The following is a 15,117-nucleotide window of genomic DNA, read 5'->3' as shown; positions in this document are numbered from 1 at the left end:
ATTTGAGGACAAACTGAGTCAGGACACATCTGAGGACAAACTGAGTCGGGACACATCTGAGGACAGACAGTGAAAATATTTGTACAAAATTGGAAGCTGACAGAAAGACAATCAGTGGACACTTTAGAAGACTTTTAGTAATCACAGTATCTTACTGACCCTCCTAGTATACAACAGAAGTTAAAATCAAACAATAAATCCTTAAAAATGTTTTTGTCCAATCAGGACAGTCTTCGTCCCATGTGGATGGACATACTCACATGTCTCTGAGCTGAGCGGCTTGTCTCTGGCAGGTCTTCAGAGTTTGTTGACGTGTTGTTGAGGTCACCACAGTTTGCTGTGAAGCTGCTTCATCCTCCCTTCTCTTCAGCTCTCGGATGGTCTTTTCATACTCTGTCTTTATGTTCAGCAGGAGTCTTTTAGAGGCTGTCATTTGGTTAATCACCTACACACACAAAAAAACAAACAAGTTTAACTTTACGACATGTTCCTGTGGTATGTTGTTCCTTCATCCTCCCCAGCAGCCAGACCCTCCTGTAATGAATCAAAGTGGGTTTGGTCAGCAGCTCTTCATAGTTTCTGAAGGGTTTTCAGAGATTTCTGAGTATCTTGTTCACAAGTGATGGTCAGATGGAACAAGAGATGGACATTATGTGCAGTAGTGAGGGTGTTGCTCTGGTTTGTCATGGTGAAGAAAATCTGAGCTGAAAGGCAAAGCGTTCAATTTTCTGGTCTGTCTGCAGTCCAGCCTTACCTAAGGATTGGATCATGATTGACAGAACAGAATCCAGGTTGCTGGCAGCTGACATGAGATTCCTTGTCCTCATCTGTATCTCATCAGGCTGCACCTGCTGAAGAGTAACTGGGATCTCATACAGCTGCATCTCAAAATATTAGAAAATTGTGAAACAGTTCAATATTTTCTGTCTTCATAAAGTGAAACTCATATTTTACATAGATTCATTCCACAGAGTGAAATGTTTCAAGCCTTTATTTCTTGTAGTTTTGATGTTTATAACTTACAGAAAATGAAAATTCAGAATTCAGTGTCTCAGAAACTGAGACTACTCCACAGTCAGGTTCTGGTTCCTTTGTCAGTGTGGGCCGGTGCCGAGCCCTGGTGGAAAATGAAACCATCATCTCCATGAAGCTCGTCAGCAGAAGAAGCATGAAGTCTCTAAAATGTCCTGCTAGATGCTGCGTGGACTGTGGACTTCAGAAAACCCAGTGGACCAGCACCAGCAGAGGACGTGGACCCAAACCATCACTGACTGTGGAAACTTCACTCTGGACTTGAACAACGTGGATTCTGGACCTCTCTACTCTTCCTCCACACTCTGAGACTTCATTTACAAATGACATGAACATTTACTTTCATGTGAAACGAGGACATTAGACACTGAGACAGTCCAGTTCTTTGTGTCCTCAACAGGTCAGACATTTCTGAAGTCTCTGGTTCAGGAGTGGCTGGACTCGAGGAATGAGACATTAGTAGCTCATGTTGAGAGTTAATCAGCTGATCAGAGTGACACCAGGAGTTTATAATATTGAACCTCTTCAAATATTATCATTTCCTGTGAGACTGAGTTTTGGTTTTTCATTATCTGTAAACCACAATCAACATTACAAGAAATGAAGACAAAATACTTCACTCTGTAATGAATCTATGTAATATATGAGTTTTATTTTATGAAGTGAGTGACATAAAAAATTTAACTTTTTTGAGATATTCTATAAATTTCAGATGCGCCTGTAATTACAAGAAGAAAAACAAACCTATAATCTTCACTTGGAAACCGCTGAAATGACACATTCAAATGAACCCAGAAATTTCTCCCAAATTTTGCTGGGAGTTAATTTTTAATGTAGAGCAAACGTGGCAGAACACAGCTCCAAAAAGCCCAGATCCATCTCTGCAGAACTGTGGACTCAAAAGGAGATGGGATCCACAATTCTGTGACTACTTTAAGAGAAAATTTGTCTTTTACATTTTCCCAACAAGTTCAAAATGCCAGTGACACGACAGCGAGTCCCTGCGACTCACTCAGACTGTTCAAGCATTTCTAGAAGTTCTGTAAACTCCTTGGTGAACGCTGCAGCTTTACAAACAGGACCAGGAGCTCCAACAGTGACATTTTGACAGTTACTAATACACAGCTCACAGTCAGCAGTCTGCGGTGCATTGTGGTGCACATGGATCCATGCATGCTTCATGTCTGTTGAAACATATTAATCTAAAGCAGGGGTCTGCAACCTGCGGCCACATGTGGCTCTTTGGTCTCTCTGCTCTTTCAAGCTTTGACTAAAACTAACATCAAACTGAATTCTATTGGTTGTTATAACAACAACAACAAAAAAAGGTTTTCCTGACTTTTTTTTTTGTAGCAAATATGTGAATGATAGTACAAATACATGAAGTAAAACATGATGACTACATGGGCAGCACGGTGGCACAACTGGTAGAGCTGCTGCCTCTCAGCGAGCAGGTCCCTGGTTCAAACCCCGGTCCAGGAGCCTTTCTGGGTGGAGTTTGCATGTTCTCTCCGTGCATGCGTGGGTTTTCTCCGGGTACTCCGGTTTCCTCCCACAGACCAAAAACATGCATGTTGGACTGATTGGTAACTCTAAATTGTCCCTAGGTGTGAGTGAGAGAGTGAATGGTTGTTTGTCTCATTTGTCTCTATGTGTCCCTGTGATGGACTTGCGACCTGTCCAGGGTGTACCCCGCCCCTCGCACAGTGATTGCTGGACATGGGCACCAGCGACCCTCGTGACCCAAAATGGAATAAACGGGTAAAGAAAATGGATGGATGGATGTTGACTACATCATGCTAGTAGTTTGTTAGCCACTTTTTTTAGCTGACTTCCAGTGTTACGGTGTGATCTTTTTCTCAACTTTCTTTGAATAGCTTTAAGTCAAGTTGCTGAGAAGAAACGGTGAGTCAGTTTGATAAAGTATTTATTTTTTGTTTATATGCAGCAAACTGGCCCAATTTTTACATGCACTTTAACTTGTGCTTAATTACTGGGGGCCGAGATGGTGTAGAGGCAGGGCAGCCGGCTTGGGACCCAAAAGTCCCAGGTTCGATCCCCAGTCAGTGCACATCACGTGGTGTCTTTGGGCAGCACACCTCATCCCCAAAATGCCTCCCGGGAGCCTTCAATAGCTGCCCACTGCACCACCTGGTGGTGGATGGGTTAAATGCAGAGACTAATTTCGCCATTGTATGGAAACATACAGTGCTGACATTGTGATGACATTATTATTATTATTATTATTATTACTCCAAAGTAGAATACTTAATTCATTTTTCAGGCCTGCATGCTTGTTTCAAATGTTTAAAAATGGGTAAAAACCATTTTTTCTTCTTTAAATGAATCTGGTCTTTTCTTTTTTTTATTGAAATGTAAAAATATCAATAAATGTTATCAATCATTAGTTGTTTTTTGTTTGATAATGCTCCCTCCAACAAACTTGTAGTGGTCCATGGGCCACCAGTTGAAAACCACAGTTGTTGCAGGTTTTGCAGCTCCGAACACATTTTATTTATTGAGCACAGGGGCAGAAATGTCTCTTTTAATTGTAAAGGTTGCACACCCCGCGTCTAAACAGTGTTTATTTATATGTATGTTTCTGCAGTCAACCGAGCAACGTTATATGCTGAGGACATTTTGATATGTGTTTTGCTTGGGACCCGAAAGTCCCAGGTTCGATCCCCAGTCACTGCACATCACGTGGCGTCTCTGGGCAGCACGTCTCATCCCCAAAATGTCCCCCGGGCGCTTTCAATAGCTGCCCACTGCACCACCTGGTGGTGGATGGGTTAAATTCAGAGACTAATTTCGCCATTGTATGGAAACATACAGTGCTGACATTGTGATGACATTATTATTATTATTATTATTATTATTATTATTACATAAAAATCAAGAAAAGACAGGTGTAAAGGACCAAAAGAATAGAGCTGAACATCATTTGAGCATGTGGGGCCTGATTTAATTCATGCACATTAGTAACTTTAAAATGGTCAATGTGGGGAAAGATCAGCTGCCCCACACAGAAAGAGATCAGCTGATGTGATTCAAGCATCAGATCTGGATCCCTCCTGGGTTTATCCTGAGATGCTCCAGGAGGAACTGGAGAGTTTTGATGAGTGTCTGCAGTGTGAATGAATAATGCTGAATAATTTTTCTGAAAGTTACTTTAAAATCTAAAGCTTACTTGAAATGCATCATTAGCTGAAAATTGGTAAGATTAAGCTGAAATAGCACAAAAAGCTAAACAGTAAAAAAAAAAAAAAAAATGCAGAGAAAGTTGAAAAATCAAAAAAGAACTAAAATGAGCTAAAATTTGCTAACTAGAAGCTGAAATGAGCATGAAAAAGGGAAGAAGTAGCAAAAATGTAGCAAAATGCAGAGAAATGAGACATAATGCAGAGGCAGAGCTTAAATGGGGGGGTTCCGCAGGGGTCCATACTGGGTCCCCTCCTATTCTCTTTATACCTGCTGCCGCTTGGTGCTATTTTCCGGAAACACAACATGCCCTTCCACTTCTATGCCGATGACTGTCAAATTTACTTCCCCCTAAGACACAATGGTACATGCTCTATTCAACCGCTGCTCAACTGCCTGGCTGACATCAGGGACTGGATGGCTTTAAATTTCTTAAGTTTCAATGAAAAGAAGTCTGAAGTCATGTTGTTCCCTCCCAACGACACGATCACAAACCACTGCATCGACCTTTCCGCTCTAACCCTGTCAGAAAAACAAAGAGTCACTAATCTGGGCGTGATAATGGACCCTTCCCTGAAACTTAACAATCATGTAAACATGATTGTTAAATCATGCTTCTTCCAACTGAGGCAGCTGTCTAAACTGAAGCCCATACTGTCCAAACAGAACCTGGAGACAGTAATACATGCATTCATTACATCTAGGCTTGATTACTGCAATTCACTCCTGTTTGGTATCAGTCAGACCTCCATTGCACGACTACAACTGGTCCAGAATGCAGCAGCCCGATTTTTAACCAGTACAGGCAAAAGAGAGCACATTACACCAGTTTTGGCCTCACTGCACTGGTTACCGGTTCACTTTCGAATCCAGTTCAAAATACTCATGTATGTCTACAAATCACTGAACAGTGTCGCCCCCCCCCCCCCCCATCTCTCTGATCTGCTACAACCGTATGTCCCACCACGTTCCCTGAGGTCAGCGGACCAGTTGCTCCTCACAGTTCCAGGAACTCGTCTTAAGCGCAGAGGTGACAGGGCCTTCTCTGTAGCAGGACCAAGACTCTGGAACGAGTTACCTCTGCTTGTCAGACAGGCCCCCTCCCTCTCCGTTTTCAAGTCTTGTTTAAAAACTCACTACTATTCAGTAGCTTTCAACACCAGATGATCTGTGTTTTGATCCTGTATGTTCCACACTGGTTTGTCGTCATTATCTGCATCGTTTTTATGTCTATATTCTGATTTACCTCATTTTGTATTTTGCTTTGTGTGTTACCGGTTGTTCTGTCTGTACAGCACTTTGGTTGGCCTTGTAGCTGTTTTAAGTGCTTTATAAATAAAGTGGTATGGTATAATTAGCTAAACATTAATAAACACTTTAGAAGCAAAAGTCCTAGTGTTAGGAGGCACTGTACACCTGATAAATACTAAAAGTAGCAAAATATTATCAAAAAGTAAGACAGCTGTGGGATTAACAGAATTAGCATTAGCAGAGCAAAAATATTAGCATTAAAAAAGAGTACAATTAATATTAGCAGAATTAGTAATAGCATAAAAATGCTAAATAGCAAGCAAAAAGCAGGTTTTATGAAATTCATTAAAAATATGGCAAAAACAATTTTTTTTTTTTCCTAAAAGCCAAAATAGCACAGAAGTCCCAGCATTAGTTCCGTTTGACAGAACATGGTCAGGTTTTTAACAAAAGTCTGAAAATAGTTTAGCTGAACTGAAACTGAGCTAAAAACAGCAATAAAAGAAACAAACCTTGACCCTCAGCAAGTCTTGAAAACTTCAGATCATCATAACCACTTTGAAAATATTCGTGAAAATTTGGATTTTGATTAAAACTTTTAAGATAACTCTAAACTGCTTATATTATAACCCGTTTTTATTTATAAGAAATACACTGAGTAAACAGTAATCACACACTGTGATGCGGATTGAACCTCTCTGGTTTTAGGCTAATAATAATATTATAATAATATAATAAAATTATAATACAGTAATGAGTTTTCTTCATCACCTTGTTGAACACGGAGCGGTAGAGGAAGTACCGGAGCTCGTCAGGCCCCTCTGCTGGACACTGCAGGTACATTTTCTCCTGGTCAATAAACTCGTAGAGACTTTGTAAAAACCTTCTGTCGCCCTCACACATCATGATATTCACTGTAGAATTATTATTTTTTTTTCATTTTAGCGTTCGTTGTTTTAGCCTCCGGCAACCCTAACTGACCATTTTGTTATTCAAACCCACTGTCCGCTGGTGCCTGTTTGCAAACATTTCTGTCGCTATGGTTACCGATTACTTCTAATTGCAAAATTAGTTAGTTTACAATATGACTGCATTTATAATCATTAACCTGAACTATTACATTCTTATCAAAAATATAGTATAGAACGTCGAAAAGGCAAAGAAATCCCTATATTATTGCTACCTTGAAACCATTTTTGATCGGGCATAGCGACGGTCAGCTGCTCCGTGGAATCGTGTATGGAAAACCCCGTGGCTCCTCTCGGAAGCCCTCTTCTCATGATCCGCCATTAGGAGTGAGCCGGTGGTGAGTGTTTCTCTGTGTTTTTGAACAAATTTTACAAGAAGTAATCATATTTAGTTACAGTATTTAGTCTGAGTGGAGAGTAAAGACTTGTTTTCATCTCTGTATGCAGGTGGACGAAACCCCAGGATGCAGATTTTTGTTAAAACCCTCACGGGGAAGACCATAACCCTCGAGGTAACTTGGATGCTACGTTAACTATTAGCTGTCGCCCCGAACTTTATTCATTGTACTGCCTAAATAAGGTAGAAAAGTCGAAATAAATCACTTGTTGTGCTCACGTTTGATATTTAAAACTTCCTTTGTGTATTTTGAGACATGAAACGAAGCTAGTTGGCTAACTCGAGACACCTCGCACGGCTGCACGTGTGGCGGCCGGTGGAACATGAGCTCAAATTTGAAAAGAAAATAATCCCAAAAGTCTTAATTTCAGGCTCATTTGTGTTTTTTTATTTATTTTTACAGGTTGAGCCTTCAGATACTATTGAAAATGTCAAGGCAAAGATCCAGGACAAAGAGGGTGAGTTTTATTTAATAAACTGTTAGTAAAATATCAAGTTGCCAAAAGATCTGAGGATGTCATCATATATTTATACCTTTACAAAGCTAATTAATGGAGGGTTAAATCTGTGTCAGGATGATAAAACGTAAGTGATGACTTTGATCAACTAAAACCACATCTTGGCTATTTCTGGTACATTTATTTAATGTTTATTGATTGTCCTTGTCATAGAAATCATTTCCTGTCTGGGATTTATGGTTTAATCATGAATGGGTTTCAGATGATCACAAATAGTAAACAACGTATTTTCTATTAGTCTGTGATTAAATTAAAGCTTTTAATGACTCAGTGAGCTCTGTTAGGTAAATGACTGAATAAAGAATTAATCCTTGAAACATCTTTAAAGAATATAGGTAAGATGCAGCTAATAGCATCGTTTGGTCACTTCTTTCAAGTTCAAGTCAATTTTATTGTCATTCGCATCACGTGGTACATGTGGAATGAAATTATGTACTCAGGGTCCAAGTTACACCCAAAAATAGCAAAAATGTAAACAGTAAAAAGAAACGGTATATAAGGATCTAAGATATACACTAAATGAACGGCAAACGGTACGCTAAAAGATTTAAGATATACTTTAAACACAAATATTGTAAAACAATACGGTGTAACAGCAGCAGCCCGGTATATCCTGCTGATATACCTTCAGTGTGAAACAGGTGACTACAGGTGAAGAACAGCGTTCACATGAACTGCTGTAGATTAATTACTTGAGATTCCAACAATCTAATTTGGCTGGTCCAGCCAACTCATTGGTTTTGTTGGAACTAAAAGAAGCTATCTAGAACAGGTAAGATGGTTATTACAGTTTTATACAGGAACTGCTTCCAAATTACCCAGCATGTCCATGGACTGGAAAAGCTACAACAATCTGGTAACATCTGGGTCTAAATGTTTTTACTGAACTTGATTGTTGGGACTTAAAATGAAAAGACCGACTTTGTTAGACCTCGATGGAAACACTGATCCAAACACTTGGATGAGTTTTGTGTTTTAGTGCAGGTGTTTTCACTTCATACTGCAGGTGTTGGTTTATAGTAAGGTGTCTAATTCGTACAGATGGGATGAAGCAGAACACATTCCTCCTGAGCTGCAGTTAAAACCGGATGGGTCAGACCTAAAAGCCGGGTCGGGTCGTTGGTCATCTTTTGATTTTGTTTGCAGGAATCCCTCCTGATCAGCAGAGGTTGATCTTTGCTGGAAAACAGCTGGAAGATGGACGCACACTGTCTGACTACAACATCCAGAAGGTCAGTTGTTGATTTATCGCTCCGCTTGAACCCAGATGAGTTTATAAAAACGGACTGCAGCTCTGACTGGGTTAGGGTGGTTAACATCTGGCCCCCCAACATATTTTAAATGTAAAATATTTAGATTGCTTCTCATTTCACTTAAAGTTGATCATTCTTTATTTAGTGCAGACTTCTCGTTGGTTGACTGAAGACACATTTCTTAAATTTTTTCATACTTTGTGATTGTGATGCAGGGAAAGTGACGGAACATGAAATGAGAACGATGAAAGTTGTCGAGGGACCTGCAACTGAAAACATGTTTTGACTGAAACTGAAATATATTTTACATTTCAGATCAGAGTTTGACGCCCTGGTATTAGATGATATAACTATATATTTAAAAGTACTGAAGCCCAAGTCTTGCATATAACTTTCAGGGCTTTTGTTTTGAAATAAAGATGACAAATCTGAAACGTTGAGGTTATTAAAAGGTGAATGACGAGTTTTAACGATTTATTGCATATTTTTTTTAATAAAGCACTTACACAGTTTAATTAGTTTTATATCCTAAGAGAATTAAAGCCATAAACAACGTGTTGTTGTTCAGCAGCAGGTAAGTCTTTGTTCTTCAGGTGTGTAACGTCGACTCTTGTTTTCAGGAGTCGACTCTTCACCTCGTGCTGAGGCTGCGAGGAGGCGCCAAGAAGAGGAAGAAGAAGTCCTACACCACGCCAAAGAAGAACAAGCACAAGAGGAAGAAGGTCAAACTCGCTGTGCTCAAGTACTACAAGGTACGAATGTGAAGATACACACACCCCACCACTCCCGACCCTCTGAGTTTCGTCTGCAGCAGGTTGAACTGTTCTGTCTGCAGGTGGACGAGAATGGTAAAATCCACCGTCTGAGGCGTGAGTGTCCCGCTGACGAGTGCGGCGCCGGCGTCTTCATGGCGAGCCACTTCGACCGCCATTACTGCGGGAAGTGCTGCCTGACGTACTGCTTCAACAAACCCGAGGACAAGTAAATGACGGCTGCAATAAAGATGAAAATGTCTGATCTAAAGGAGCCTCAGAGTGTTGATTCACTGACGAACTGTTTGAGTTCAAGATGCTTCCAGTCCCGACGGGTTCCTGAACTGACCATAAACTGCTTTCATGAGGCCAAAACTGATGGACGTGAATTATTTGAAGTTATTTAGGCTCATTTATATATTTCATGAAAGGGACACAAAATGCATTTTTCACAGGCAAACGTCATTTTATAAATGAACGATTTGAACAAAAATCATTCATTCAACCTTTATTTATTCAGCAGGCTACCCTCATTGAGCCACGGGGACTCGTTTACATGAGGGACCTGTTCCACACAACATGTAAAGTAAAAAGGCTCAATTTGAACTCGGGGAAAGTTCAGATGTGCAGAAGTTAACTGAGTAAATCAGTGTAAAGCTGTTTTTATTAAAAAATAAAAGCTTTCATCGGTTAAACGTCAAACCCTGGGAACAGTTGGAAGCTGGAAGTGTTTCATCAGATCTTACTGTTCAGTTTGGACTTTATTCACAGTTATGGTCTTATTTCAAAACATTAACTATACATCTCGTGCGATGACGTCACAGCTCAGATGAACGTTTCTCCAGGTGTTGCTACAACAAATCCATTGTCTTCTGCATGTTGTGAAGTCTGGTGGGGTGGTCAGCAGCTTGAGCAGGGAGGTCCAGACTCCACAGCCAGCAATTCTGGAAGGACCCCAAAGTGTTCCCAGGCCAACTGAGAGATTGGTCTCCAGCATGTCCTGGGTCTTCCCTGGGGTCTCCTCCCAGTTGGACATGTCCAACCAACAAGTCCACTTGTAATTCCCGCAGATTAGACATGATTTGACAGGAACACCTGCCTTTATATGTAGAACTAAGGAAGTTGACAATGGTGAGTAGTAATGGCCAAATTAAGCTTTTTTAGAAAAAGGTTAATTAATTTGAAGCATTTCACTTTTGTTTTTTTACATCGTGGGGTCAAAAGATTAGCAGCTTGAAACTAGAAATTGATTATTGCTGAAGGAAAAAAATCTGAAATTAGCAGAGGCTAAAAGCATAAAGATTTGAAGTTTTTGAAAGTATCCTAAACATTGAGTTGAAAAATGCTAAATGAGCAGAAATGAACCTAAAAGTAGCTTAAAACTGAATATAAGCTGCCTATTTGTCTAAACTAATGGCATCTGTCACTGCTGTGTGATAAAACTGTTTTAGGGTGGCCTTTTGTTGTGGTCAGCCTAAGGCTCACCTGTGCAGACCTGCTGTCTAATCAGCATCTTGATATCCCACCTGTGAGGTGGATGGCTTATCTTGGCAAAGAAGTGCTCAGAAGTGCTCACTAACAGATTTACACACATTTGTTATATTTGAGAGAAGGTCTTTAGTGTAAATAGACAAAGTCTTAGATCTTTAAGTTAAGCGCATGAAAAATGGGAGCACAACAAAAGTTGTGTTAATCTTTTTGTTCAGTGTACAAGCTGGAACATGTAGCTTAACGGTGAGAGTGGTTCAGAAACATTCATACTGTCGTGGCTTTTGGACCTGATGGCATTAGACCTCCAGTTCTGAACAGAACCTCAGTGTTATTTTGGATCAGAATGTCATTTAACCTCAAAACAAATGGTACCAGGACTGATCCTCCAGCTGAACATTATCACTAAAATTAGAAACACTGTCCTAAAATGATGCAGAACACCTGACCTATTCACCTCTCCAAGACTGGACTGATGTTCTTTATCTGGGTGTCCAAGCTCTTAAGAATCTTCAGTTGATTCAAAGATGTTCTGATGGAAACATCAGATTTGTCCAGTTTCAGCTACTCTCCGTTTACTTCGTCAGAATTTAAAATGTTCTAACATTTTAACATGGGGCATCTGTGGCTGAGTGGTTAGAGCAGTCCTCCTCCAATGCGGGGGGGGGGGGGGGGGGGGTTGAATTCACCAGCAGTCGGTGCACTAAGATTCATAACTAGCTGTGATTATCGTACCCACCACTGCGCCCTGTATTCACTGGTTAACTGGACATCATTAACTTCATGCAGACTCTCCCACTGGTACATTTTCATCTTTAAATCACTTCTTGGTCTGCTGCCTTCATACATCTCCTCCTACATGTCTCTGCGTGAGTGCAACTACAGAGTGCGCTCTCAGGACATTATTACCTGCAGTGTTCCCTCAGTGCGGAATGAACTAGGCAAAAGGGCCTTCTCCTACTCCGCTCCTGTTTCCTGGAATATCTTACAAAAAGATTTGAAGCTCTCAACCTTGACCTCTCTAAGTGGCTTTAAGAATCTGTTGGACACCTGGCAAGGACCAATGCAGACATGTTCCTGTTTTTAGTTTTCTACATTCGCCTTAGAATCTAGCTGGGTTTTTTTGGTTACCTTTTTCTTTTAGCCATCCTATTTGGTAAAAAAAAAACCTGCAGTATGACTTTTTATAATTGTTTATTGTTGTTGCTGTTGTCCATTGTTGTCATCTTTCTTTGTTGAAATCAGGTCTCTCTTGTAAATGAGTCCTCAAGGCTCAATGAGATTTACCTGTCTAAATAAAGGTTGAATGAATGAGTCACATGCTGAAGTGTCCCTGGGCAAGACGCTGAACCCCTCATAGCCTCTGATGTGTGTCCCATCAGTGTATGAATGTGATGTAAAGCTCTGATTAGTCTCATTAGAATCATTTGTTCAATTAGTTTTGTAGAGATCTAGTAGAGTGCTGTATGAATGGGTAAATGAGGCACAGATTGTAGTGTAAAGTGCTTTGAGTATTTTGAAATAAGATAGAAAGACACTATATAAGTACAGTCCATTTACCATAACATCTAAAGCTCTCGACAACCAACCTCCATCTAACATTGAATATCTGATTGCTCCATATTTTCCTTCTCTCCCACACTGCAGGTTTACTCCTAGAGTTTTAACAGTAGGACGAGAGGCAGAGCTTTCAGTTCTCAGGCTCCTCTCTTTCAGTTTGTGTCTGTGAGGTTGACACTTTAAGACCAGACTGAAGACTTGATAAATCCTACAATTAGGGTCGATCAGTGCAGTGGTGCAGTAGTTGCGGCCAGCTATGAATCTTAGCGTGACAGGCAGCATCTGCAGGGTGCTTGTAGGAGCATTCATATAGATAATGTCACCGTAATCAATGGAGAGAAGGAAAGTCACAGTTACAAGGTGTTTCCTAGCATTCAGAGTTAGACAGGATCTATTTTTGAAAAAGAAACCCAGTTTAACTTTCAGTTTCCTTACTAGGTTTTCCACATGGAGCTTAAAAGAGAGATGTGAATTGACCAAGATCCCAAAATATTTGTAAGAATCGACAAACTCGATAGTCAGAGTTTCTTTATTGTCGTTCGCACCACATGTGGTACATGTGGTGCGAACGAGATTATGTACACAGGGTCCCAGTAACATCCAACAATAAAATGTAAAAGAAAAACTAAAATCTAAGATATGAGCTAAGATAAACATCAACTAAATAATACACTAAGCACTAATAGCATAAAAACATTACGTTGAACAGCAGCATAAACATGAGTCTGTGTGAGCAGATGAGCACGCATGAACACAGCAACATGAAACAGATCAGCAGCAACATGAAACAGATCAGCAGCAACACGAAACAGATCAGCAGCAACATGATGTGATTTTTCACAGTGATTATTCTAGTTAGAGATTCATGAGTCTAACAGCCTCAGGGTAGAAGCTGTTCCTCAGTCTAGTGGTTCTACACTTAATGCTCCTCAACCTCCTTCCTGAGGGGAGTGGGGCAAAAAGTGTGTGTGCTGGGTGAGTGGGGTCCTTCATGATGCAGGTGGCCCTCTTCCTGCATCTAGAGGTGTAGATGTCTGTGATGGGGGGGAGGCTGACTCCAACATCTTCTGTGCAGCCTTCACCACTCTCTGCAAAGCTTTTCTTTCTGCAGCTGTGCAGCCTCCATGCCACACGTTGATGCTCGAGCACAGGATGCTCTCCACTGCACACCTGTAGAAGGAGGTGAGGACAGAGCTTCCCAGACCAGCTCGTCTCAGCCGTCTGAGGAAGTAAAGTCTCTGATGAGCTTTCTTGATCAGGCTGGTGGTGATGTTGCTCCAGCTGAGGTTGTCATTCATGTGTATACCCAAGTACTTGTAGCTGGAGACCACTTCCACCGCAGATCCTCTTATGTTCAGGGGGGTGTAGGTGTGTTTGTTCCTTATGAAGTCCACAACCATCTCCTTCTTCTTCTTCACATTGATGTGAAGGTTATTCTCTTTGCACCAGGTGTTTCACCTCTTGCCTGTAGCTGGACTCATCATTGTTTGTGATGCATCCAACCACCACTGTATCGTCTGCAAACTTTACAATGTGACAGCCTGGATGTGTAGCTGCACAATCATACGTGAGCAGAATGAACAGGAGAGGGTTCAGCACAAATCCCTGAGGGGAGCCAGTGCTAAGGGTTATGATGGAGGATGAGAAGTTGTGGATCCTCACTGACTGTGATGTGTTTATTAAGAATTCTAGGACACAGTTGCAAATGGAGGGGCTTAGCCGTGTGAATAGTTTGTCCACCAGGGTTTGGGGGATCATGGCACTGAAGGCAGACGTCAAGTCCACAAAGAGCATACGGACGTAGGAGTCCTTTTACTCCAGGTGGGTGAGAGCAGTGTGGACCACAAAGGAGATGGCGTCCTCTGTTTATCGGTTCTCATGGTATGCATACTGGTGAGGGGCCTCATTGATATTGATGGTTGTTTTTTATGTGGGTCATGACCAGTTTTTCAAAGCATTTAGCGACTATCAGGGTGAGGGCCACTGGCCGATAGTCATTCAGACCAGTCACTGTAGAGCTTTTTGGGACTGGGATGAAGGTGGCAGTCTTCAGGCAGGTGGGAACTGTTGCCAGGGTAAGTGAGGAGTTAAAAATGTCGGCCAGCACCTCGCAGAGCTGATCGGCACTGTCTTTCAGCATCTTCCCGTTGATGTTGTCTGGGCCGTTTGCTTTTTGAGGGTTAATCCTTCTGAAAGTACTCCTCACTTCTGCTGAGGTCACACTGAGAAGCTCTTCCTCCGGTGGTGAGGTGAGTCTGGTGCTGGGTGGTCTGTTTTGGTCTTCAAAGCGTGCGTAGAACCTGTTGAGGGCATCAGGCAGTGATGGGTCTCTAGGGCATCATTCGGCAACGGTGGGATTAGTCAGTATAGAGAATACATTCTCATTTACAATGACAACCTGGCCAAGAGGCAGCAAATACAGGAGTGGGAGAACACCAGACAGAAAACTTCAACAACTGATAATCAAATATCAAGTTGTACAGATCATGTGAAATTATAACAAAGAGCTAGGACAGGTTTCATGGTATGAGAGTAACAACAGAGACTGAGGAGGAAGTTGCTAAAAGCTTGTGCAGCAGTCATCAAGTGACGCTTTCACAGAGTTTCTGAACAATACAAATGGGACAAAATAATCAAGTTTTAGAGTTTGTTAAAGATGGTTCCAGTTGTTAGCAGCAGAAAATTGAAATGATGAAC

General features: G+C 41.2%; 2 protein-coding genes across 2 annotated transcripts in view; one reads left to right on the top strand and one right to left on the bottom strand.

The window, feature by feature from the left end:
• Positions 1–6,764, bottom strand: part of LOC119430677 (clathrin heavy chain linker domain-containing protein 1-like) — a 23,940-nt gene extending 17,176 nt beyond the window's left edge. Inside the window, exons 1-3 of the mRNA XM_037698140.1 lie at positions 6,668–6,764; positions 6,256–6,398; positions 261–445 (exon numbers count right to left, since the gene is read on the bottom strand). Coding sequence (XP_037554068.1) covers positions 261–445; positions 6,256–6,398; positions 6,668–6,764 — 425 coding nt within the window. The remainder of the gene's footprint in view (positions 1–260; positions 446–6,255; positions 6,399–6,667) is intronic.
• Positions 6,717–9,643, top strand: rps27a (ribosomal protein S27a). Its single transcript, XM_037687586.1, has 6 exons — positions 6,717–6,790; positions 6,900–6,964; positions 7,253–7,307; positions 8,514–8,599; positions 9,241–9,372; positions 9,456–9,643. The coding sequence occupies exons 2-6, from the start codon at positions 6,917–6,919 to the stop codon at positions 9,603–9,605; spliced, it is 471 nt and encodes a 156-aa protein (XP_037543514.1). The 5' UTR covers positions 6,717–6,790; positions 6,900–6,916; the 3' UTR covers positions 9,606–9,643.
• The last annotated feature ends 5,474 nt before the right edge of the window (positions 9,644–15,117 follow it).

Source organism: Nematolebias whitei, chromosome 1 (assembly GCF_014905685.2).
Source record: "Nematolebias whitei isolate Nwh7 chromosome 1, NemWhi1, whole genome shotgun sequence".
Taxonomy (NCBI): domain Eukaryota; kingdom Metazoa; phylum Chordata; class Actinopteri; order Cyprinodontiformes; family Rivulidae; genus Nematolebias; species Nematolebias whitei.
Note: the sequence above shows the minus strand (reverse complement) of the source record. Positions and strands in the feature narration are given on the sequence as shown.